Source organism: Montipora foliosa, chromosome 13 (genome assembly GCF_036669935.1).
Source record: "Montipora foliosa isolate CH-2021 chromosome 13, ASM3666993v2, whole genome shotgun sequence".
NCBI lineage: Eukaryota > Metazoa > Cnidaria > Anthozoa > Scleractinia > Acroporidae > Montipora > Montipora foliosa.
Window position 1 is genome coordinate 31985394 of NC_090881.1, and position 25747 is coordinate 32011140.

Below are 25747 nucleotides of genomic sequence, written 5' to 3' on the forward strand. Positions count from 1 at the left end.
CGTAAATCCTTCTTACGGTGGGAAATTAACTCTATCAACTCGTTTAACTATAAAATTGTATTTTCATCTCTCCAGTCAAGTGGTTCTCATTCCTCGAACCGTCATGCACAGTTTTAAAATTTTAAACCCGCAGTTCGAACTTTATGGCGCTCCGTTACGAATGTGATAAAATTTCGATTTCCAGGAAAAATGATTTCGTATATTAGCCTGAATTTATATGCTCGCTTCCTATCCGGTTGCGAATGCCACGTGAGCACAGATCAGCCTCAAAGCTAAACAAAGGAAAATTAAAAAATGCAAAGTTTTATTTTAAGACATACCAGGTGTTTGTCGGTTGTATTTAGGGTTGCTTTGTTCACGATAAAATTGCTCAATTCAAGATAACAATTCTTAACATAGCGTTTCATTTTTCGTCGATTTGGAACAGAGTTGCTTTACGCCCTCTCATTCCAGCTTTTCAAGTCATTCTAAGAAATCACGTGTCACACGGATATATCATGATGATGTATCATCATCATCATAATCATATTCAGTTCTGTGTGCTGTTAATGCTGCATATGGGGCATGTAAGTATTTCCAGTTCTAAAATAGAAGTTCTAAACTGCTGAGTTTAATACGATAGTAGCAGAAATCTCCAAGAATTTGGCATTTTCTCAGTGATGTTGATTTTGCAGGGCGAAACTAATTGTAGCTGCATTTTGACACGACTTCGGTGTATTGTGGAGCGATTTTTAAAAATGCACCTGGTAATTTTTATTCCTTACACCGTACATAATGGTAGCAAGTACATTTACTTGTCCTTATTGCATCTAAAAAATTAAATACAACTTAGTTTTACGAATATTCATTCGAAACGTTGCTAATTTTCTTCTATTTATTCATTCCGTGAGAATGATAATACATGTATCGAAATAAATAACTGTGAATAATATAAATACACCAACCAGATGAAATGCTACAATATACTCTGGCAAATAACTCTTATTTTTCTGTCGAAAAGTTCAGTTGTAGGTCTTCTTTAGGCATCGTAGCATTGCTCTCTTCTTGTACCCTAAAGCTCTCTCTTTGCATGTGTCTTTCTTTCCGAAGGCATTTAAAATGGTCTGTTTTAAAAGCAGCATACAACGCCTCATTTATTTCCCCGGCTTTCAGGTCATTTTCGCTTATAACAGCGTGGCATTCCACATGGTTTGGCGAGATGTGGTGATTGAACGCAAAAATGTTCGAATCCTTTTCGCAAACCACGCCATAAGATATTTTTCGCAGAGGAATGAACGTCAAAGAAACGTCTCGCTCGCGTTTTCTCTCAACAAAGCTGATGCCTTGGTTGTTGATTTTCAAGCAATTTGTCCGAATTGTGTTTCGATAATCCTTTTTTCCACCCGTTTCTCTTATTTCATCTATTGAAGCTTGTACGCCCTCTATGCCAGGGCGAGAATTAAGGCAGAATCCCATATAAGTGATGCGAAACGAAATCTCTTGAATAAAAGTCCTGGAGTCACTTCGACTTAGTCCAATAACTCCCACCTTCTCTTTAACGGCCTCCATCTACAGGTAGAACTCTTCTAATTTTCCGCGCTTCAAAGAAAGGCTCTCTGGTGAACAAAGTCAGCTTTCATTTGTTTTGTCCTTGTGACAAACCTCAAGTTATGAAATTGTGTGGGTTTGCCAGAGTGCTTCCACATGCACGAGTTAAAAAATTAACAGGTTCAATTGAAACAGCTATTAGAATTGCAAATTCGTGGCTTTAAAAACATTTTCCATTTGCACCGTGAAAGTATAAAGACTAGCTCAGAGTCTCGGCCTCTGAGCTAGAAATATGTTTCAAAAGAAGATCTTGAAATTTGATTATTTCCATTATTTACGATTCACTCGTTCACTTTTGTTATTCAGCAATCACAATTTTGAGCTTTGCATATTCAACCATATTCGATGTAACAGGGAAAAGCGGGGCTGATGAATTAACTTTTTGACTGTCGTTGTAACGAATTAATTTATATAGATGAATCCCTCGACCGATCGTCTCATCCGTCTGAGAAAATGCCCTCAGCAACAGGGCTTTTCCTCAGAGGGTAAACGTGGACTCAATAGCCTGCAGTGCAGGCGTCTTGTTGGGCTGGTCGAGTTCGCTTGTTACAATCTCGCGACCGCCATTTTATCGCTTGTTACAATCTTGCGACCGCCATTTTATAGACCGCGCCATGTTAGACGGTGGGGAAGTCTTCCACTGCATGAAAAATTCAAGATGGCGGGTTAACTTTTTACGATGTCAGCGCTCGCTCGAAGAAATCTCACCTGCTCTGCAGGCTATGGACTCAATGGCCAACGCATCAACTGCCAACCGGGCAAGAAATGTTCCGCATATTTCTGCCTACGTCCCTCGGGACGAATATGTCCGAAAACCCGCACTCAGTATTGTGATTTCAGTCGGCTATTTCACCGGGGCTAGTTCTCTCTGTCTCTTGATAGCGCAGGTTTAGACTGTGTGATGCCATACACTGCGCTCTGTATGGTATCGTACTGGCAAAATGCTACCGGCAGTGTATGAGTTTACTTTAAACCTAAGGTAACTGCCAAATTAATCGAAAACGAAGAAGAAGAGGAATAATGATAATTAAGCCTCCTCGAACAAACAAAACCCTCTCTCATATAATTCACAACTGCACCATGAAAATCTTTTCCTCGTCCCGTCTCTTCTCGTCCCGTCCCTCGGCTTTCAAGGATCTCTTAGATTATGCACGAATCGAGTTGTCATAGCAACACGTCCCTAATTTCACTTGCATCTCAAGAGAAGAAAGTACTTGAATATGCGTGATCTTTTGTTCCTTATACGGTCTTATATGGGTGAACAATTATCATTTAAACGATGTGAGCAGATGTTTACTGACATTTAGTTTCTCTATAACGAACTCAAGCGTTCTTTTCAGTACACGTAAGCGGCAACCATTTGATTGACTCAGTGATTAGATCTGGATGACTGTGACGGAAAGTTTCCTTCCGGAAAAGGAATAGATTTCGACGTAGTTTACATGGGTATTATGAGATCAAAACAGCTGAGATCAAGCGAGGAAGAAAAACAAAATAAGGGAAGGAGAATAAGTTTAAGAAGTATCAAACAAGAATATGAACTGGAACCATCGCAGAGTTTCATCGTCCGTTTCGCTGGAAAAATCGAAACGTCTAATCCTGGGGGCGAAAATATCGATGACTCCCTGCGAAAACTGTATAAGGAAGTACAAAGTGTGTATAGTTTACCCAGAGTTTGTTTAGAGATTTCGTCAAACGATCTTATAATTCGGAGGATACAAGCTGGACTGGAGGCTAACCAAGAGGAAATAATAGTGCCATTTGGTCGCATATCATTTGTAGCTGCTGACAAAAAGCATCAACTCTTCGCTTTCAATGACTTGGTGTCGCAGAAACCGAGGAAAGTTGAATGTTATGCTTTCATCTGCAATGAATCGGAAAAGTCAGATGTTGTTGTGAGCGCTTTGTCGAAGGCGTTTCACGGTGTAAACGAACGACCTCGAAGAAGATCAAGCATTTCTACATAGGAGGACTCCGCTATAGTTGAGTCTTAATCATGCTTCCATGGAAAGTGCAAACAGAGGAACAAATGGGGGAAATGAACGATAGTGCAGCCATTTAGAAGAGGAAAAGTAACGAAACGTATTTTCCAGTTAGTTTTCCGTGCAGGGGCTTCAATTTGAAATGCTGGCACCGATTTAAATCCGTATTCATAAAAGATAGCTCTCAATCGATAATTGCACACTTACCGAGGTGCGCACACGCAGATGAAACCCAGGCAAGATTTGCTGTTAATTGAACCGTTTTTGCATTTGATGCAGAACGTAAATTATAGGATTATAAAGCTTAGAAATAAAACGTTTTTGTACTTTTCAATAAAATTCCTCAGTTGTCTTAAACAAAAATTTCTCAAAGTTTGCTCAGAGTGTTTAGTTTACAGCGATGAAATGTCACGTCATCCAAACAAACTCGTTTACACTACAAATATCCAATCATTTGCTTGGTCAATGGTCATTATTTTCTTTAAAATGCCTTATGTTACGAAACTGTTTTTGTCCACGGAGAGGTGAAAGAAAAGGCTGTAGCATCACAATAATAATTTGAAACAAATTTACAGCCATTGTAGATAATAGTATACAGCAGTATCGCTACCTCCAATCTCTTTTTCCAGTACGACAAGAGATACATGTAGCAGCCGTTAACAATCAAGGGCATTGCCCACAAACGTCTCTCAGCCCACAATTACAATTAAATTTACAGGATAAATTTGTTGTTGCGGTGAAAAGAACCAATTTAGCTCAGTTCTTTTTATGTGAAAATTAAACTTGAGTCATGCTACAATTATTATGACCAGAAAAAGGATATTATTTTAGAACGCAACGTTCAAGAGCTTGGACCACAACATGAAAAATGCAGACACTATTCTAATATCAAAATGTCATCAAATACTTCTTAACTACTGAAAATGGCTGTATTCATATTTTAGAAATGAAAAATACTGAAATAGTGCTTTACCTGCAGATCAAAGGGAGAAAGAAAAGACCATAATCACTTTCCCTGTAATTTCAATCATTTCGCTAAACATTTATTTGTTGTGATTAACCCCAAAAACCTGATGGATCGATCCGTCGTTAAACTTCAGGCATTTTGTTTTGCCTTCCACTCGTAAGCATCAGCGCTCTCGATCTAAGGGCTCTTCTCTGAAGCAGAGGTCTGAGGAAGAGAGAAGAACTCGACTCATTCGCAGATACAATAGGGGCCTTTTTAGATTCTAGGACGAGGACGAGAACGAGTACTAGTTTTGACTGCCCGTTTTTAGTGAAAATTTTTAGAAAATTTATAACCCGTACGATTAATCTTACTCTTTGTTAACAGTACAGGTTGCTCAGTTATTCTTATTCCTGGTAACTGAGCCTTTTTGCTCATCGAAAAATGCCAAAACTGCTACCGTGTTGTTGACTTGTTTTGACACGACGACATTTTTGCAAAACCTTGTACTAAAATGACGGCGGTATCACGTTTTTCCCCGCCAAAATGACGCTGGTTTGCGTGCGCTCATTGATTTTCTATGAGGAAATCTCGTACTCGTAGTCGTTCTCGTCTTAGAATCTAAAACTCTCTAATAGCCGAGGCGCTATGGTGACAAGTATGTAGATCTCTAGAAAATTTGGGCATGTATAGACCGATTACCTGAAACGCAGGAGAACAAATATGGGACGAGTAGCGTTACCTCTAGTCTCAGAGCATCGAACTCGAACGGTCTGACTAAAACGATCGCACACATCTGAATCATGACGAAAATGCCTGGGAAACGTGACAATAAATTTTAACGACCTCGCCGCGTTAATTTCTTCCAAATGTGGCGAGGAGACTCATTGCGGATGGGTGAATTATTATGCAGTCAGCTTCTGTCTCATTTGCTTGGTGGGGTGGGTTTCGGAGGCCGCTACAACACGGGCATCCCGCGAAAGTAAGCGGGTCACCCGAGGGCAGCCTGTACCCCGTGAAAAATTGATAGTGACACTAGCCACAGGATCTGGCGTCACCCAGATCGTTATTTTCCTTACTCATTAGTTTAAGGCAAAGAAATGATAATTCCAACGAAAGGAATTAAATAACGACAGTGCATAATCCATGTGGGAGGGTTTGGCAAATTTTCATATACATTAATTTTATAGTTTTACTCGATACCCTCTGTGATCTGTTTTATCACTTAGTGGTTTTAATAAAATTTATATTAATCGTAACTTTCTGTGCCTAAAATGGTTAAAATTCATAAACAATTTATACTGCGCATGCGCAAAGCGTTGATTCAATTGAAATGGGCAAAAGGCGGACGTTTTTTTCTGTCTGAAACAGCTTCTGCAGTTTCAAACTCGTTTGCGGATTATTTGATATTTAAAAATTTACAAAGAGAAAATAATTAGACTATTACATCGGTCTGCACGGTCTCCCCCAACCTTGTTCCCAGGGTCTCTCGTGTTACAAGAGAGAACCTGGGAACGAGGTTGATTCTGCCGCGCAGCCCTTCTTAGTGTCGGGGGAGACTAGTGACTAGTCTGCACTTAAAAAGCTCATTCATAATTCATGAGCGTAACAGCCAATCAAAACATGGATAAAACGTCATGTGCAGGAGCTAACAATTTTATATAAAAAAATACTAATAAGGCATAGCTTGTTTTTCTTGTTTGCTAACATTCTCCCGTCACAATTTGAACCATTGTTTTGAGTCCAGAGGGACACGCTTGTTTAGGTTCAAAAACACTCGCAGCTCAAGCACTCGGCCACGCCTCGTGTTTTTAAACCCGATAAAACACTGCTGCTCGTTTCTTAAACACAACATAGACAATTTTGATATTCGCTGACAAATTTAATGATAAGGTGCGAGGAAGTTATTCAAGAGTGCAGAGATTGAGCTCATTTCGATCAACCCAGGAAGCTGTTTAAAACCCGCTATACACTAGCACAAAAATCTAGCACGGCACTCCGAAATCTCGGTACCGTGCCTATGTTTTTCGGGTATAGCACGGTAAATTGTTCTTGTGTAAACAGAATAAACAGAAGGTGTATTAGGCACCTGGCCAGAAATTATAGAGGTGGCGAGCACATCTCTAGAGGTATGCTCGGCACTCCAAATATTGGTGCCGTGCCACGATTTTGGAGTGCCGTGCCAACTTCGTGTGTGTGTGTAAAAGGGGCTTTAGGTTATTGTGTAGGTGATGAGGCGGGGAAGATTGACGTAGATCAACAGATTTTTTCACAATAATATTGACGGCAATTTTATGCACACCGTACGGGTATCACACAGCAAAATATCATAAATACGAAGCCGAGTACATATTTACATGGCATTTTGAACTTCTCCGTTATTTTGCTGTTTGTTTGTTTTTGTGAAGATGATATTTCGCTGCCAATTCAGCCAATTCACCCAGATGCAGTGGATGTCCAATAAGGGGGTTTCTTGCTTCGCAGGGGCGTAGAAAAGATCCTTCATACAGACTTTCCCATACCACAAAAAGTGGAGGAAATGGAATAAACTTGTTTATTCGTATCACGCTGGGATTATTTTATACTCACAGCCTAATCATACTTACATCTCGAACTCTGATTGGAATACAGAATAATTTTAACTGAGGAATACAGAAAATAAACATGCTTTTACTATGCTAGTAGACTAATAAACTTGTCAGACCGAACTTTCATCCTTCTTAACCTTTTCTTAAAGGTGAGACATATATTTATGACGCTTACAAGTTGTGCGAAGATCTCTGTTGCACTTACGGACAAGTTTCAATTCTTTAGGAACTTTTTCAATAATTTCCAAAATCGAACTCATGAATCATGTATCCTTTTCAACTCTGTCGCAATTTGGTCTTCTTTCCCACAGTAATTAAGCTGAATACAAAATCTTGTTCTTTTTTTCATAGCGTGGGAAAAATCTGGCCTCATAATCTCCGGACTGTATAGTCCACAAGAATCGCAAGGATGAGGAGATTATCTTCTTTATCTTCGTAAAGGAACGAATGGCCGTAATTGATGAACTAATTATCTTTCGGTATTTAGGGGTAATTATAGTGAATTTTAACCAACAGAAAACTTGCAGTGCAGACTGAATCCTTAAAAGCAACGCTCAAGATTAAAAAAAATTGGAAGTCTTGAAATCATATTGTTGATTTTAAAAGATTATGTAGGTTTCTCCCTACGTGCCTTGTGTTCACTTAAAGTACTTGGTTTGTAAGGTTGTTTTTAAGTATTTCTCTGCATCAGCGTCAAGTCTGTGGGAAAATGAGGGCGGAGTGACGCAATAAACGAGAATCTCAGTGTATGCGGAGTATATTAAAGAAGGACGGAGAGCTTAATATTGTTTTACCGCATTGTAATGCTTTGTATCATGAACCATTTTTGTCTTGAGTTATCTTTTGAATAGCCGACATACTTGACTTGTGTTGTCTTTGATAACGAAGACGGTTTAGGGCATAGTCGGAATGATATCCCACTGACTCAGGTTGTACATAGTCTATAGCTATATCGGCTTTCCCGATGACGAATCAGTACATTCGTCAGTAACTTGAAGGCCTTTAATATTATCACCGAGGAAATCAACCTGAAATAATCGCCTAAAATTGTAAGTACTTAACATTATTAACTTGTGCTCAAAATGCAAAAGTTGTTTGTTTTTCAACGCTCAAAAATAAAATTCAGCAATATTTCCACACTTAGCTGAAGAAAAAGAACGCTCTGAGATTTTACATTCCTCGAAACTGGACAGAAACCGCTATCTACTCCTAGCTATGACCACAGATTGAATAAAAGGTACCTGGATGGGTGTCGCCGCAGAAACCCAACAGCCTGAAAAACAAGTTTCCAAAATATACGTTAAGTACTGGTTGTCTGTTCGGCTTTAAAGTTCAATTTCGCCCACTCTGGGAAATGACTAAATTCTTCGTTGGAAAAAAAGGGTAATTTTAAAATTTTCTTCGCTCAGAAAAAAAAACGTAACCATTACAAAATCAATGCAAGGATCAGCAGGTTTAGTCGATTATAGGAATGCTAACGGCTTTGATTTCAAGAAACAATCCTGAGTTTCATTGTAACTCATGATGGTGGATAAACGAGGAACCACCTGTCACTTTACAAGTTTGATTCTACTTTCTACAAAAATTAAATAATTATTAATCTTTTGTGTTAATTCTTGTATTAGAAGTCCCCATTCGAGCAAAATTCCGGCACTCTTGCAAGTACAACCTTTTCAATCCTTTTGGCCATTTTGTACACAACCTGATACATCGGCTCAACTTCCTGCAAAGTTTTTGGATTTTAATTTTAATCATCATTTGTTTGAATAAACGGTCAGGCCCAGTTATTCGGGGTGGATAGCGCTATTCACTGGATAAATCACTACCTACTGGATAACTCAATGTGGTTTTGCTAGTGTTTATCCGCTGGATAGTGATTTATCCCAGGTGGATGCCGTTATCCATCTTTTCAACTACCGACGCCAGAACAAAATTAAGTCACATTTTCTTTTTTTACTACATTTGCCAAAAACGCAGAGAAATATTGAATTGTCAAATGAAATTTTTAATTTAAGCTACAATATCGTGACGGAAACCCATTTAAGTGTAATCACGTTCCATATTAGGAGGCGTCAATTGATATTTGTCACTTTCCAATTCTCACCTCACATCAGGAGGGCATTGAACTTTAGGGGTGCAATCGAGCGAGTTCTTTGGACATGTAAATTAGCGTTGTGCATATTTTGGTCCTGCATTTTGATTTAACATTGTATTTACGGGTGTTTCTTCTCGTCAAATATGTAGAGGGAGTGTACATCGAAAAAAGAAAGGCAAGGTATAATTGAGTACAAGAGAGAACAGATTGGACGAGGCCAACCGACAGTTCTGGGATAAAGTTGAAGACCTTCGCGTTGACGATAAAATGACTACGGTCGATCGGGAACAACGAAATAGCATAAGCCTTGCAACAAGTCCGAGAAGGACAAGCAGTGGGCAGTATCACATCAAAGGATCTCTAAATGTAGCTCAAAATGAGAAAGAATGGATCGAAATCCAGAAGACCACGTTCACAAACTGGTGCAATGTTCAAATCGAGCCTTACGGAGTGCAAATTACCGGTGACTTTGCGGAGGCCTTTTCAGACGGTTTAATCCTTGTTTACCTAGTAGAATCGATTTCTACCAAGAAAGTTGGCCGCTTCTTCAAGAATCCGAAACTAACCGCACAGAAACTCGAAAATATCGAAGCTGCCCTGAGACTTCTCAAAAGTGATGGAATCAAACTTGTGAACATTGGTGAGTAAAATATAACACAAAGTGTGACCATTTGTCATCACCTTCACCTCTGTACAAATATGACTTTATTGCTACCACTACTACTACTTCTTTTCTGCAGGCATCGTTAAGTAAACAAAACAGTACGATGCAAGTGGACGACAAAAGAACTATTAAGTTCCGTGATGATCGCAAAATACAAATATTTTTTCGGTCCTAAAAAAATTCTCGCGTTCCGGGATCTTGCTACTTCTCGTTTCATCACGCAAGTCACCCTCAATGTATTTTTTTCCCAAAAGGTAACTCGGAACTTCTCTTTTCTTTCTACGATCAGATTACAGTCATCACCGGACGTGCAGATTTTTCCTTAGAGGCAATATTGCGCTTTTAAAAATTATGCACGCAATTTAAGTTTCACAAAAGGCCAACCAAAGACCTGTACCTAAATTGAATTTTCTTGAGAATAAATTACGAAAGGCACAAGTAGTTCAAACTTTCTCAACTATTGTGGAGGAAATACTTACGACACTTTCATTTAAACTTCTCATTGTTTGAATATTTATTATATAGGTCGACGAAACTCGTTGAAAGCAATGTTTACCTTTCCTTCTTTTGCCCTAAGGTATGATTAAGATAGATTTTGCCCCCACGCAAGTGGAACCACGGCGGTTTATTTTTATTGTTATTATTATTAAGCTTCCTCCAGAATGGGTCAAAACAATAAATTTGATTTATGAGTATCGGTTTGGAATAGGTCCAATTCTTTCTGTTTCCGTTTTTCATGCATAAAATATTTCCACTTTCGTAGCAACGAGATATTAATCGTCTTTGGTTTGCAGAGGCGTAAACGCTAGAACGTTCTTTAAAATCGTGGTAAAAAAAAAAAACACGAACGTTTGGCCAAAATATTCCGCATTTTTAAATAAGGCATCGATGTCTGTCAAGGTTTAATACTTGTAGCACTATTTTTTGGCTTAAAAAATCGCCATGATCGATATTGTGGCCAGCTGTGTTGCCGAAATATTGGCCTGGTTGTAAAGCACTTTGTCTCTGTTCTCCTTTGTCTCAAAAATCAGACCTCCTGTATTTTCTGAAAATATTTTATGCAACATCATGCAGTAGAAAATGTTGTGTTACTTTCTGTTGAGGTTGGCCTTGGGCCCTGTGGATACTCAGTATTCAACTTTTCACTTTTTTTTCATGATCAATAAAGATAACTAGCACACAGTGCGCTCCTCCTCACGATTACTGATTACTATACTACTTCTGTTATCAGTAACTCATGTAAAGCATTTCTTTCGCTCAAACCCACAGTTAAGATATCATTGACACCACCTATTGTCATTACTATGGCAACCAGAGTCTGACTGGCTGTTGAAACAAAGGGTCTTTTGTTCCTGTGGTTCGTACATTTGAATGACAAAAGCAATGTTTGTAAACAGATCTCTTCCCTACACCACACCAAACTCCAGAAATTTTATTCATCGGACTAGATCGGCTATTGTTGATGTTGTGCCCAATTCAAATCTCCCAGGGTCAGGATTCTTTGCGTATCTTGTTGTATTTTCATCAGCATTCACATTTAAATGATCTGAAAATACATGAAACAAACCGTTTTCATTCCCAAAGGGTTTGAGTTGAGTACTAAGAACATTGAGTTAGCCTATTTGGTCTATCGATCGCTCGGAAATACTGATAGCTTTGTATTTCTCAATACCAAGGCACTGAGGACATCGCCAATGGCAACATGAAGCTGATTCTTGGGTTGCTATGGAGACTAATTCTTAATTATCAGATCAGTTCCAGTGGAAGTGCATCAGGCAAGCAGATGCTTTTGTTATGGCTAAAAAATGCTATCCCCGACATGGAAATTAGAAATGTAACAACAGATTGGAATGACGGCGTGGCCTTAAGTGCTCTTAATGAATTCTGTCAACCAGGACTGTGTTCGAATTACAAAAGTCTCAATCCAGATGACAGGTTCCATAACACAAGCGAAGCTATGGACACTGCCGAGAAAAACTTCAAAATCCCGAAGGTACTATCTTCGGAATTCTTCTCGAGTCCGTACGTAGACGAGTTGAGTATGATGACGTATCTTTCGTATTTCACTCAACCTGGATCTGTTGGAGAGAAAAAGACATTGGAGTTTATCAACGAGTCTGCGCCAGGTTTGGACGTTAAGAATTTCAACACGGATTGGAACGATGGCAAAACGTTGTGCCGTTTCCTGGAGGCGCTCTGCCCGGGAATTATACCCGATTTTGAGAATATTGATGATAAAAGTCCCCTGGAAAACGCCACTGTGGCATTGAACGCCGCTGAGGATAAACTGGGCGTTAAAAAAGTGCTAAAACCGGAAGAGCTTATCAGCCCGGATGTGGATGAACTAAGCGTTATGGCTTATATGCTACAGTTTCGCAACGCTGACAAGCTACAAAGTCAAGCTCACTTGTTTAAGGCTGACGGGGCAGGAATCAAAAGAGGAGTTCGTGGAAAGGCATCCGAGTTTTCGCTTTACGGGCGCAAAGATGTCGGTTTTGATGGTATCCGATTCGACGTGAGAAGCCCGAGCGGAAAGTCCTATCCTGTAGAAACTTACACTGCATCTGATGGCTCTCTAAAGTGCCGTTTCGTTCCATTTGAAAGTGGCCCGCACAAGATTTCGGTGAAACACTTTGGTAAAGAAATTCCTCAGGGACCTTTCAATGTAATGGTGCACGAGAACGTAGGAGACGTCCAGGTGTTTGGAGCAGGGATAAAAAACGCTGTAGTCTCAAAGACAGCAGAGTTTATTGTTCAGACCAACGATGAAAACTCACCACCAGTAACAGCAAATGTGGAAGGGCCAACAACAACCGCAGAGTGCATTATGGAACACCTGGGAAACGGGAAATGGAGAGGTAGATTTATTCCCAAGGAAGTGGGAGAACACAAGGTCCGGGTTGAAGTCGGTAGCACCCCTTTACTTGGCAGTCCGTTCACGTGTAAAGTTGGAGACCCGTCACAGTGCAAAGTAACTGGGAACGGTAAACATTTCTGCTTGTTTAACAATCTTCTCTGACACGTAAACTAAATACATAATACAGGGCCACTTATTTCCATATCATTGAATAACAAAGCTCGCATTGTTGTGTGTCTCGTTCTACAAAAGCGTCTAACTAATTTGCATGTGCTGGCCCTGTGTTGCCCTGTATTCTGTAGTTGCTTGTCAAACAATCTTTCATTTTCCCGAAAGAAAATTTCATTCTAGCGAGTTAAGGAAGAGTCCTTTTCCCATTTTCAGAAAATGGACGTAAATCAGCAATAGGACGCCCCACCTCTTACGAAGTGGACACGTCTGGTGCGGGCCTTGGAGAATTGGCCATTCAATGCCGAGGACCCGACGGAAACATTCCTGTTGATGTGCGTCCAACATCCCCTGGTAAATACAATGTGTCTTATATTCCCAACAAGCCTGGAGAGTATAACATCCAATTTGTGTTTAATGGAGAGGATATCCCTGGCAGCCCGGTCAAAACTTTGGTTAATGACCCCAGAAGAATTGTTGCGCATGGAGATGGGCTTCACAAGGTAAGACGGACGATTTTAAAAGGCAGCAAGAAAGATAAATACTTATCACTCATTTAAATTTTCAAGTAAACTTAGTTTTGTTGCCGTGGCCGTCGTTCCTGATTGACTGAAGCACGTCGCAGAATTACGTTATTGGCCACCAAACCCAATGTGTATCTTGATTGATATTTTCTTGTACAGGTCAGCGCTGACGAAGAAGCCGAATTTTATATCAGTCTCCAAGGAGCTGGGGATGGTGAGCTGACAGTGTATGGGGAAGCACCATACGGGGACTTTCCTGTGGACTTATTACAGTCTCCCACAGAGAAGGACACTTACATTGTGCGATATACTCCCCTGGGAGTGGGAGAGCACAAAATCCACATACTCTTTGCCGGGGAACCAGTTGCAGGAAGCCCTTACATTGTGAAGGTATGAAAGTGCTTTTTTCATTCAATGAAACAAATTGTAATTACCGTTTCATTTAAGATTGTGAATTTTTTGCTAAAGGGAAGAGTGTCGTGTTGGAAATATCCTTGAAATGAGGATAAGCTTTTTACCGCATCCATAAAAGCGGCGCCGATGTGGTTCTCTTTGGTTGAAGTCTCGCGAGCGGCGTTTTACATTATTGACGGTATCAGTAAATAAAATCAGAGCTTGAAAACAGGAATAAAACTGACATTTTGAACTGCAAGTAAAGCAACAGCGAAGGTTCTTGTTTTATGTCATTGCTCAATGTTTTCGCCTGCGGATAAATTTCGCATCTTTTTCGCATAGTTGTGAAGATATTTTTTTTTGTATTTGGAAGAAAAATCTCCAGAATTTCGTACCCTTGTCAATGATTATCCAATGAAGTTTGCAAATTTATCTTTTTCCAAGGTTGTTGATCCCAGACAAGTCAAAATCGCATCGGACAAGTTAGAGAAGGAACCAAAGCGATTCACTGTCCGTCACGAAGTGGACATACCTGTTCAGGTTCCGGGATCTGCTGGGGAGGGCCAGCTGGAGGCCACCGTTTTGGGCCCTGATCAGATGAGCGTCCCTTCAACCGTCACAAAAGAGAATGATGGGTATCATATCCGGTTTGTACCTCGTCAAACCGGTCAACACAAGGTGATGGTCATGTATGGTGGCAAAGAAGTTTCTGGTAGTCCTTACTCCATACGTATCCGGGACTCCACTAACAAGAGAGTCAAGGTTAAAGAAATGGAGCAGATGAGAACGGGGTATTCAACCGACAAAGAGGTTTGTTTATATGCGCGTTGTATTCTCTAAACTATATATCATGTATACACACATAAATGCATGCATTTGATTGGTTGTTAGAAGACAGGCACATAGGTGACGTCATCATCAAAAACTTTTCATTATTTATTATATGAAAGAAATACATTCAATGTTGCAGAGCGTCTGTTCAGTAATAGAACACAGAAGAAGTGAAAGTGTTGTAAGAACATCAATGACACACTCGGCTACCGCCTCGTGTTTCTGTTTTTTTGCTCTTATCAAATTTTGACGTCATCTGTGATCTCAGTATTACCGAACAGATGCACGGCAACATGGAATCTTGTTGTTATAAGTTGCATGATTTGTCACAAAATTGGATCGAAGGGCTGAGTCGATTCAACCTTTTCACCTTAGCCGAGCAGTCACAGAAGACCCAGGCAATCAAAAAAGCCACTCAGAACTCGAAACCCTTTTCTCAGTTGAGTAATTCTCTCGCTTTTTCCCTTCTTTCTCTCTGTCAGGTGGATGTTCCAATTGAGGTTCCAGAAGAAATAGAAGATATGTCGGCCACAGTTCATGACGAAGACGGTAAAATGGTCCGATCGACGCTGACGTTGGAACCCGACGGCTTGTACCACGTGAGGTGAGATGATAAACAAAGCAAAAGGTTTACTTCCTCTTCTAGGCCCCTAGATCAGCATGGATGTCTCTACGCGTGCGCAGCTCAAACGCGGACACACTTATGCAGTTTGATCTCAATTTTGTTCCCAGAGCCTCCTTTACCCTTGTCCAGCGGAACAGCCAATAATCCAAAAACCGGATCCAGAAAACGCTCGTTCTGGTTGAATAACTGCGCGTGCGTTAAGGGTTTTCTGACTGCTCGACTGCTCGGCAAAGTGCAATCCGATTATCCTCTCACATGGCTTAATATCATGGAATTTTCGTAAAATTAATTATAAACAATAGATACGTTGTTTGTGTTGGATATTACGAGGCTTCTGTGCCGTTAAAAATACTTATTTCTTCGAAATTTGCGTTTTCTTTAGGTTTCTTCCATATAAACCGGGTCGTTACACAGTGGACGTACGCTGTGGCGGACAGTCCATTGAAAACAGTCCGTTTGTCATGAGGATATCAGAAGCCGAAACCGTGTCAGTAAAACTGAAAGAGCTTGAAAAAGAGGTAAATAGATCAGTTTTGGAGGTCACTCTTTTACCTTGTACTCTTCCCTGTGAATGAGCTTGATTTGACAACAACTAAGCACTGTTCCCTCCCCTGATAGGACGGACCTCGCTACTACGTGGGGCAGGAGGTAGACGTTCCCATGGAGATTCCTCATGGAGTTGATGACGTGTCTGCAGCTGTGTATGACCCTGATGGTAATTTAATGAGGTCCACATTTCGGCGTGAAGGGGACGGTTTGTTCCATTTGAGGTTCACTCCTACGAAAGTGGGACAACATAAGGTAAACAAACAGGATCAGTCGGTATGTAAAAGCCGAGAGCTGAATGTCACTGTGCTGAGTCGTAGTAAACTGTGCACGGAAAGAAATAATTATCCCCTTCTTACAAATCCCTTTTTGGACGAATTTGATGAGTCGTAAATTCGAACCTTTTTCGTTCTCAGTCCTCCTCGCGCGTAAATGAAAAGTAGTGTCGATTTTTAGTACGCGGCAAAAATTTGTCCTCAGTGCGTTCTGGTGACCCATGATAAGCCTCAACACAAAGAGGCAATGCCTGGTTTTGATCAGAACATTAAACATGAGAAAGCATGCACGCAAACCAACACATAAGAAGAAAAGGTGTAAGTCAGACATAAGCCCGCGACATAAGCATGAACAAAGGTGCTAAGATCATAAGCTTTTAGGAGAAAGAACAGAAGCGACGTAATCTTTGTGGCTTAGATTTTAGCAGTAAAACGGTCAGGAACTCATCATGATCAAGGGGAGCCTTTTTCTCCCATACTTGGCCTCGCAGTCAACCCTTTGCCGAGTAGATTTACTTATAGAACGCCCAGTGTTGTAAAAGCCAATCAAAACAAAGCTGTCTCAGCGTCAAGGGAAATATGAAATAGTGGAAATAGAGTAGGTCCGATTACCAGTCGCGGTTTCAGTAAAATTAACCCCGTCTCTCTTTGGGGAAGTAAGCCGGCCTCGAGTGAGCGGCGGAAATCAATCCTATAAGAACGGAAAATACGCAAGCTTTGAGTCTTGGTTTTGACTCCGAAACAAAAATTGTTATATGGAAATAAACTTTTTCACATATTTTTTATCTTCGCTCTTTGTGACAGTTTCGGTCGATTATTTCTGTTCTAAGGTGGATATTCGTTCTGGTGGGCAATCTGTGGAAAACAGCCCATTTCCCTTAAATGTCGTGCAGCCTAACAATGCTATCGTGCGATTACGTCAACCTGAAGAGGCTGAGAGCAAGTACTTAGTCCGCCGCGAACTCGACATTGCACTCGATGCAGCTGAAGGAGCCGGCAATATGTCTGCATACGTGAAAGGACCAGATGATGAAACCGTACCGTCGTCGTTTGACAAAGGAGATGATGGATTGTACCACGTTAAGTTTGTACCTTACCAAGCAGGAACTTATAAGGTAAGGCTTTGATTTTGAGAGTAAGCAGTTGTTCGTTATAACCAGTCCGTTCGGTTCGCTTACATACCTACACTAAAGACAATGCACGCAGCTTTGGATGTTGTCCTTCGGTAGCATTTTGACTATCCATCCCTGATGATGCCGTTGAGCTGCGAAAGGTCGGACTTTTGGTTTTAGTATTTTACAGTAGTTCAAGGTCACATTAGTATTTTTTTTCTCTTACAATGCGCACAGTTAACCTTCCGGGTGGTTGAAGGCAAAAACTTCCGCCATCTATGTCCGATCGGTTTCGTGCCTGGCCCCGAGGCGTCTGGCTCTCCTTAAACCAAAATGAAGACGGATTGATCCCAGACAACAAAATGAGAAACTCTAAAGTACTCTCATCATGGTCAGCCGCTTGAGTTATCGTCGTCAACATACGCCTCTTTTGATTGTTTTTCTTGCTCCTACTATCAATACGCACCGTAGACGTGTGCAGCGATAACAAGCAATCAATACTGTCTTCAGAAGGCATCTTCGCGCAGTAAGTTTTCATGAATATTATCATTGTATAATTTCAAAAGCAGCGACCTGTGGCACTGTCTTCCACGCAGTTACATTAAATTATGAAGCGAAGAGATCACTCTTGCGGAAAAAGGAAACAAAGAAATGGTTTAAAGTCTATCAAAACTATCCAAACTCTATCAAAACTAGAAAAAACGCTGTCAAAACTCAATTGTAACAAGTTCAACTTTAGTGCTTTAAACATCTATGTCCATTATATGCACAGGCCGATTACCAGGACTAAATTAGAGTATTGTGCAACAGGCCAGACCGCAGAACTTTATTCTTTCAGAAAAGCGAGTAAGTTCATAACTTCCCAGAATGTTTGCCAGACAAGGTTGTACGGCTTATAATTCTTATCCGAGAAGCTGAGAAAAATCTTGTTTTATTTAAGGATCTTACTTCAATGGAGAGTCCTTTTCCTTGTAGTGATCCAACCGGAAGTTAGGAACACGACCTTCTTGTACATCACTCCGATGCTATTTTGACCAACTCGCTGTTTCCCTTTGCCTTGCTCCGGTTCATTCCAATTATCAACTCATATTTCTAGTACGCACATTTCTATATTTCTGGTCTTCTTTCCTCAGGTTCATGTCGAAAGCAATGGTATCCCAGTAGCAAGCAGTCCTTTCCTTGTCAAAGTCGGTGATCCCGGAAAAGTCCAAGTTGCGCATGTGCGTAGCGAGGAGTTGTTTGCGGAGCGAGTAATCAAAAATGAAGTGGACCTGGCGGTGGAGGGCTCGAGTGACATGAATTATGATGAATTTACGGCTAAAGTAACCTCCCCAGATGGAGAACCCGTGCCATGTGTTGTTACCAAGGGAACAGATGATCGAGTTCACGTGAAGTTTACGCCCCATAAAGCTGGCCCCTATACGGTAAAGATTTCTCACACGTCTTGAATTTACATTGTAAATTGTCAGGAAAATATTCGCTAGCAAACACAAAAAATGCTTACTCCGGTTTTGTTTTAACCTGCGAACAGGCTCTGCATTGAGCAGTTAAGAGATGCTTGCTTCGATCAGGACTCTATTAATCAGGGCAAACAACTAGTGCTTCCAGTTTGAACGATTGTTTTCTTAGGCCAAGTAAGATTTAGATCTTATTTTCCCGCGTTATCTAATAAAGTCTTTTATACACCTGTGACACTGTGACGTAGTAGGAGACATCGCACATTGATTGGCCAAGTTGACAATACCGTCTTCGTCAAACGAGCCGTTCTGAATATTGCTGGGCTGAAAAAAAAACGATGAAGGAAAGAGATGCGAATTTGTGCTCCTGGTCTTTGGCTCCTGGTTTGATTTGCTTTTAAAAGGCGCGCTGTCAAAAGCTAAGGGATTGATCTTCTTGGCCATGAAATCTGTTCGTTTTCTGAATGCCCTCTTATCTCTTCCTTTACAAATTTATAGTTTCTAAAGAAACTGTGGTGCTGCGTCGGTGGGAATGTGAAACAGGAAAATTTGGTTTTATCAAACGTGTTGACAAAGGTTGAATTACCACCACCTTAAGCGATTTGGAAAGCTGACGTTTCGAGCCTTAGCCCTTCGTCAGTCAGACAAAGGGCTAACGCTCGAAACGTCGGTGGTAATTCAACCTTTATCAACAGGTTTGATAAAACCAAATTTCCTCTTCCTTTACAAAGCCTCCTTCACCAGTGAGAAGTGTTGACTGGATAGTGGTGCATTCCTCTCCTTCATAAATGTAGAATAGCAAAATAACGACTCCACTTGAAACGTTTTCCATGTCAGATTTTTGCACATGATCAATATCGTGTGAACTTGCACATGCAACGCTGGCTATACTGTCGGCAACAATCTTAAGTGAGAAATGCTTTTGACACCTTATTCTACCTCAAAACTATTTTTTAAGGAAAGATTGATACCACCGTTGGGTTATCTTCTTGAACAGGTCGATGTGTATTATCGTGGTGATCCAGTCCAAGGTTCTCCCTTTACAGTAAATGTGACAGATGAGAACCAAGGCGTACAGGTGGTGAATTTCAATCAAGATGACCGCTTCCTTGAAAACCGAGAGGCCGACATTCCCATAATGATACCAGAGGGAGCATCCTCGACTTACTTAACTTGCCGGGTCACTGATCCCGAGAACCAAATTCTGCATCATGAGCTTGTGTATGATCCCCAGTCCAATCTATATCACATCCGATTTGTGCCCATTAGGCCTGGACGCCACAGAGTGGACGTGGAGTACAATGGTGTACCGGTTGACGGATCACCATTTATTTTGAACATCGAAGGAAACGAAGGACATAAAAAAGTCTTTGCGTCTGGAGCCGGACTGAAAGGAGGTGGGATAAAGAATGAGAAATACTGTTTTTACCCTCGTGCTTTGTTCCTAATCTTGACAGACAACCCTTTTGGCCTCGTTATCAGTCCGAGGACTGCCCCCTTATAACTTGAGCTCGTCATGGCTACAGCATTTTGTCTAAGACTTAGCTTTAGCAACAAGGAAGGTTTCCATTTGCAATACGTGTACAGTAATGAAAACACTTTTCAGATCTCATTGTATTCTTACATTTTTCTTATCTGTTGTTTGTATGTTAGCTTCAGTCTTGCTGTCATTTCACTCACGCGCAATCCTATGTAAAACTGTACGCCCCAGCTCGCGTGTCAATATGTAAAAAAATATCACCCATTCTTCTTCTTTCAGGTATGGTAAACGAGAAAATAGAATTCATGGTAGATGCTCGCAACGCCGGTCGTGGAAAACTGACTGGAAAACTAACCGGTGTCAATTATCACACTGATGTGGAAGTTAAAGATCTGGGAAACGGGACATACGCATGTCATTATTTGGTACCTCAGGCCGGAGCTTATGTCCTGTCACTCATGTGGAATGGACAGCATATACCCGAGAGTCCACATAAGGTTACTGTCAGAGAGCCCCAAGTCATGAAAGCCAGCAGCTGCCAAGTTGAAGGTACAAGGAATGTCTCCTTGAACGTTCCTTATTAATGTTATATGTAAAGCCCGGCGCACACTGGAGCTATAAGCTTAGGAAAGTTTCATTTGTGACTGTTGGCGTAGGAAAATTTCCCTAGTGTGCGATGGCGTTTTGAGCGCCAATGTTCATGCGTACCATCAGCGCGGAATGTTCAACAGGTTGAATAATTTTCGGCATGATGGAACATTTCCTCCAAGTGTGCGCGAGTCAAAAGCTATGGCCTTGCCATCTTACACCTCAAACGCATGCGTATTGTTGTCAAACATGGCCGATACGGTAGGGTAAGAATAACACTCAAGCCCAGACTCCAGATCATCAGATGAAGAATTCTCTGCTTTTTCCAAATCTTTTTTTTCCACCAGGGACCATGCTGAGGGATGGAGGAAATGCCACCGTTGGACAAGCTATGGGATTCAGCATTAACAGCAAAGATGCAGGGCCCGGACAACTGTACGTGCGTTGTCAAGGACCCTCCAAGGATTGTGACGTCACTGTGTTTGACAACAAGGATTCCACCTATCAAGTTCAGATCTTCCCTATGGAAGTTGGGAACCACCTAGTGTACGTGGAATGGGGCGGAAGACCCATACATGGAAGCCCTTTTTTGGTGCGCGTGGGACAGGCCCCTGATCCTAGCAAAGTCCGCGTTTATGGTAAGTAGATTCTCTGAGCCGCAACAACTACTTTCGATATTCAGCAGTGAAGTTAACAAATCAGCGTATTCTTAAGATACAGCTGGTAGCAGCACAAAGGACTAATTCTCACAACTTATCGGATACTGAACTAGTTGACGTGGTCATCAGTGTTGACCTACGATGCTCGTTTCTTCCCCACAGGTCCTGGTCTGGAAAATGGCTTGTTGCGAAACTTCAAGGGCGAATTCCTCGTGGAAACCAAAGGCGCAGGCCCTGGGACCCTTAAAATCAGAATCCATGGTCCTCGAGGAGCGTTCAAGGTCGAAATGTACCGAGACACGTCGAAGGAGCGTTCTATTGGAGTTCGATACAATCCAACGGAAGTGGGGCGTTACATGATTAACATAAAATGGGCCGACCAACATATCCCTGGAAGCCCATTTGACGTGTTAATTGTGGAAACTAGAGATGAATTGTATTCAATTAACGAACTTAAAGACAACGCGGTGCTTTTTCAACATAGAGACGCTACATTATAAATCAAAACTTGTAGCTAGTGAGCAATTCTAGAATACCCGAGTACAGTACTTAAATAGACTGCCACCGCGGTCCGCAGTCCCGTAGTTGATGAATACGAATAAGGGGAAGGACTGGGAGGGACTGCGGCCACTACGGTCCGGAGTCCCGTGGGGAATTAAGTATTACAAAGTGTCCCAAGCTCTCTCTTCCTATCATAAAGTGACCACGGACTGCGGTGGAAAAAAATTGACAAACCCAGAAAGGTGAATGGGTATTCTATAATGTAACCGTGGCGGGCCATAGATAGCATTTCAATCGTTCTTGCCCGCTTGTTGTTGATAAAATCAGAGTGATGCATCCTATTCAGACGTTTCCGAAGTAGGAGTCCATGGAATATTCTATAGTTGCGTTTTTTTCATTCTGTTCATTCTGTTTTCCGTGTGAAGACAATAACGCTATTTTTTTCCTACGGATACCAAAAATACGGCTGTTTTCTCGGAATAAACAATCCAGCGCAGCTTGACGTCAAATTCTAATTTAGACTTCTCTATGCAATTTTGCGTCTGATAATCAGCCCAGCCGAGTGAATTGGGCTTTCCGACCATCCGTTGTTTTGAAAACCCAGGAATCCATAACTGGCAGTATACATATTCCAAACCAACACAGGAATAAAAGAGATGGGAACGATAATACAACAGCACTAAAAAAGACACAAGACATTTGTCCAAACAAATATCTTGCAGACGACTAACGATGACAAACGAACGAGACGCAAGTGCAGTAGGTTTGTAATTTTTTTTTGTGACGTCAACAGCCCATAACCCAAAACTGAAAATGATTTTCTTTTAACGAACTGGTGGCCGCGAATGGACTCTCCTTATTTTGAGCTCCCGAGTTAATCTTGTTATACAAAGTTGTTTCTATAATACTAAAATTTAATAAAGTCAATATGAATTGGGAGTTCCAAAAGAATGTACCCTTAATCTAAGATACACAATGTTCGAGTTGGTGTGCGACAATTTTCTTTTACTTTTAAAAGGCTTGTTTGTTTTAATCTCCAGTTTCGCTTGCAATCAGAAGTTGCTCAGAGAGTTTAGCTCTCTACTGAAATGAGCCGAAATGGAAAAACTGGAGAAAAAAGCAGCGCGTAGAATTTTTTTTTAGTTAGGTAATGTGGTATTCGCCTTGTACTGATTTAACCCAACACGATGCCAGCAAAACTGCATTGCGTCCTTAACTTGTTACCATAACAACAACATCCAATCAACGCCTTGCGTAAATCATGGTATTGGAAAATATAACCTGCGTTATCTTCAGCGAATATGTATTTAATCCAAGGTGTTTGTCTAAACTTAACATTATTTAAAATTAGAATAAACAATATATTTATAAGTTGGTAAGATTTAGAGATTTAGGTAAATCTGGTTGTATCGTTTTAACACTCACTAGTTTAAATTTATATCGTTAACGCACTTCGTAACTTCAAGGTTGGTCAATATTTGTCGATGCATTGCAATATCTTTATAACATTTGACGAAAATATAAGTTTTTTTATGGAAACTCTCCGCTATTTTTATTGATTTTACGTTTTTGATGACTTCACTGTATGTCTCTAGACGAATATTCCAAAATTCTCATTATTGTAGTTTTAGAATTGTTTTATTGTATTGGAATCTTGACTAAAATTGCTAAAATGACAATATGAGAAAATGAACTGAATATACTTGACAAGAGTTTACCAAAGAATTTAGGATCGTCAGTTTAGCGCGAGTTTCAATAGAGTGTCGTAAAAACCAAAACAATTAAATGTACTTTGTCCAATCAAAAAGAACGGAGACAATCCAGCAAACCAATCAAAACTCGAAGTAATTACACGTAGCCGACACAAAGCGCGGGAAAATGTGCACGCACGAACCACGATTGGTTTTGGTTTCATTTCTGATTGGTTGAAAAAGTGGCGCGAGAACTTTGAACCAATCCTTGAGTGAAGCAATGCAATACCAAAGTGATTCGCTAATTACTTTCGACACTCAATTGAAAATCGCTCTAAATGTTTGAGTGAGTAATTTGCAGCTAGGAGCCTATAACCAGGTCTCCACAACTCCAATACTAGGTCTATGTGACGGCATTTTCGCTTGAGTCAAGCTACTTTTAGACAAGTTCTTAAACAAGATTTGGCGTGCAAGAGTGACCATTCTCAATCCCACGGTCGACCCATGGGTAATTATTTCTCATGCAAGACTTATGATGATCTGGAAAGGTCTGGTTTCCCAGTAAAATCAATCTAAAAATAACTCGGTCTGTAAAAACGCATGTAATGACGTTATACTCTCCCTGTCATGAGCACCTCGTGATTTGTCATAATTTGAAAATCTTTTAATTAGTATAAAATGTGGTAAAAACACATTCCGTCATCCATTCTAACCGTAATTTAAGATTTAAGAGTGCTGTTGAATTAAAGGTGGTCCGATGTAGGAGAGTAGCGGGCAACAGATTCAATAATTTTATCATGGAAAATGTCATTAACACGTAGTCAGAGAAATCAGAAGAGGTAGGATTATTTGTCTTTTTTTTTCATATGTTACCTGAACTCAACCTCGTTCCCAGGGTTTGTGATTGTAGTCTCAACGATAACGAGACCCTGGGAACGAAGTTGACCTGAACTTGGAGGAGTTATTTAGATGTGTTACTGTAAATAAAGGACTATTTTGGCAATACACGTGTTACATTTTTCAGCTCCCGACATCGAATCTTATTTCGAAGATGATTGGTTTTATGATACTCGCCACACCCCATCTGTGTCATTCGAGTTACGATAACCGAGAGGCGATCCCCAGGCCGCGATACTCGAGCCACAAGACTATGAGTTTGAAACGGGGAGATGATAACCGTGAAGTTATGACAAATAGTGATGTCGGGTGTGCGAGTCACTGCACCGTAGCTGCAAAACAACTTTTTATCATTGAAAAACAGAAAATGGGTGATCGGCAGAGATTTCGCCCAAAGACAACGCCCCATTCCTTTCCTGCGTCTCGTGTTTGACACCAAATACAAAATTTTGTCCATTTTAGCAAAAGGAGAACTACATGCACGTTGGTGCATTTTCTCTGATTTACATAAAACATGATGAAGAATATAATGGGACGGAAATTTCTAGAGTTTTGAGTGTCGCTTCGATGGTTTGCAAAACAGTTACTTCTTACGTCAAGTCATGATGATCATAAATAATCACAGAGGAAGTTAGATCACAACAAATTAAAAAACACGTAATTAACATTTCCCAAGCTGAGAATTAGAAGGAGCTTTTAAATTTCTTAGACAAATAAAAACATTAAAACTGAACATCGCACTTTCGTAACTTTTTAATGTTCCCCACTTTAATTCTTCGACGCACTGACAAAATTAAGCGTCTTTTTTTAACGACAAATTAGTTGAGGCGTAGATTCCTTTTAAACTGAAAGAAATTGGACATTAATCGGAATATTTGGTCGTGATGCATTATCTTCAGGCAAAGTCGCGCGCCTTCGATTTCAGTTGGCTTAATTTGGAAGACAAACCGACACCTTCAACCACACATGACAGCAAATTACTACTTTGGATACATTAAAACTTCACGGACGTCTGTCTTTTCATCATGATGCAGCAAATTATCGATATCATTCCACTTCCATGATGGTGCAACGTAATTTTACCCTGGATACCTAAGTGTTTTTTTGTCCATTTTTGAACCAATTATTCGAACTGACTGGGAGCTAAGCAACGTGTAAACAAAACAGACTCGAACGGTCTCGTGAATTTTTTCAAACTGTGGACGCTTTATAACCTAGTTATTTCACAAACGAACCCTCTTGAGTCAAGGAACGCATTTTTGCACTCTTCAAGAAACATCA

General features: G+C 40.6%; 3 protein-coding genes and 1 non-coding gene across 5 annotated transcripts; 2 read left to right on the forward strand and 2 right to left on the reverse strand.

The window, feature by feature from the left end:
- The first annotated feature begins 477 nt into the window (after positions 1-477).
- LOC137983582 (filamin-C-like) lies at positions 478-24572 on the forward strand. Of its 2 annotated transcripts, none has more exons than XM_068830734.1 (15): positions 478-566; positions 9348-9838; positions 11539-12846; positions 13104-13390; positions 13571-13801; positions 14249-14614; positions 15118-15239; positions 15643-15778; positions 15879-16061; positions 16912-17196; positions 18327-18617; positions 19648-20047; positions 20410-20679; positions 21066-21356; positions 21540-24572. In XM_068830734.1, exons 2-15 carry the CDS (start codon positions 9466-9468, stop codon positions 21875-21877), a joined length of 4881 nt encoding a protein of 1626 aa, XP_068686835.1. In that variant the 5' UTR covers positions 478-566; positions 9348-9465; the 3' UTR covers positions 21878-24572. The 2 variants fall into 2 exon arrangements, with proteins under 2 accessions (XP_068686835.1, XP_068686834.1); XM_068830733.1 differs by lacking the exon at positions 478-566 and adding an exon at positions 9188-9264.
- Positions 846-1690, reverse strand: LOC137983585 (uncharacterized). Its single transcript, XM_068830736.1, has one exon. It carries the CDS (start codon positions 1546-1548, stop codon positions 982-984), a length of 567 nt encoding a protein of 188 aa, XP_068686837.1. The 5' UTR covers positions 1549-1690; the 3' UTR covers positions 846-981.
- On the forward strand, positions 2899-3691 carry LOC137983586 (uncharacterized). The gene has a single exon (XM_068830737.1). The coding sequence runs from the start codon at positions 3030-3032 to the stop codon at positions 3552-3554; it is 525 nt and encodes a 174-aa protein (XP_068686838.1). The 5' UTR covers positions 2899-3029; the 3' UTR covers positions 3555-3691.
- LOC137984143 (U12 minor spliceosomal RNA) lies at positions 5459-5611 on the reverse strand. The gene has a single exon (XR_011119089.1). It is a non-coding gene; the product is annotated as a U12 minor spliceosomal RNA (small nuclear RNA).
- Positions 24573-25747: the final 1175 nt, after the last annotated feature.

What these genes read in the sequence shown, in the direction of transcription:
- LOC137983585 (XM_068830736.1), bottom strand. Translation starts at nt 1,548, where the DNA reads ATGGAGGCCGTTAAAGAGAAGGTGGGAGTTATTGGACTAAGTCGAAGT.
- LOC137983586 (XM_068830737.1), top strand. Translation starts at nt 3,030, where the DNA reads ATGGGTATTATGAGATCAAAACAGCTGAGATCAAGCGAGGAAGAAAAA.
- LOC137983582 (XM_068830734.1), top strand. Translation starts at nt 9,466, where the DNA reads ATGACTACGGTCGATCGGGAACAACGAAATAGCATAAGCCTTGCAACA. An exon ending in GGTATTCAACCGACAAAGAG is followed by an intron (nt 14,615 to 15,117) that starts GTTTGTTTATAT and finishes TCTCTCTGTCAG; the next exon opens with GTGGATGTTCCAATTGAGGT. An exon ending in TGGAGCCGGACTGAAAGGAG is followed by an intron (nt 20,048 to 20,409) that starts GTGGGATAAAGA and finishes TTCTTCTTTCAG; the next exon opens with GTATGGTAAACGAGAAAATA.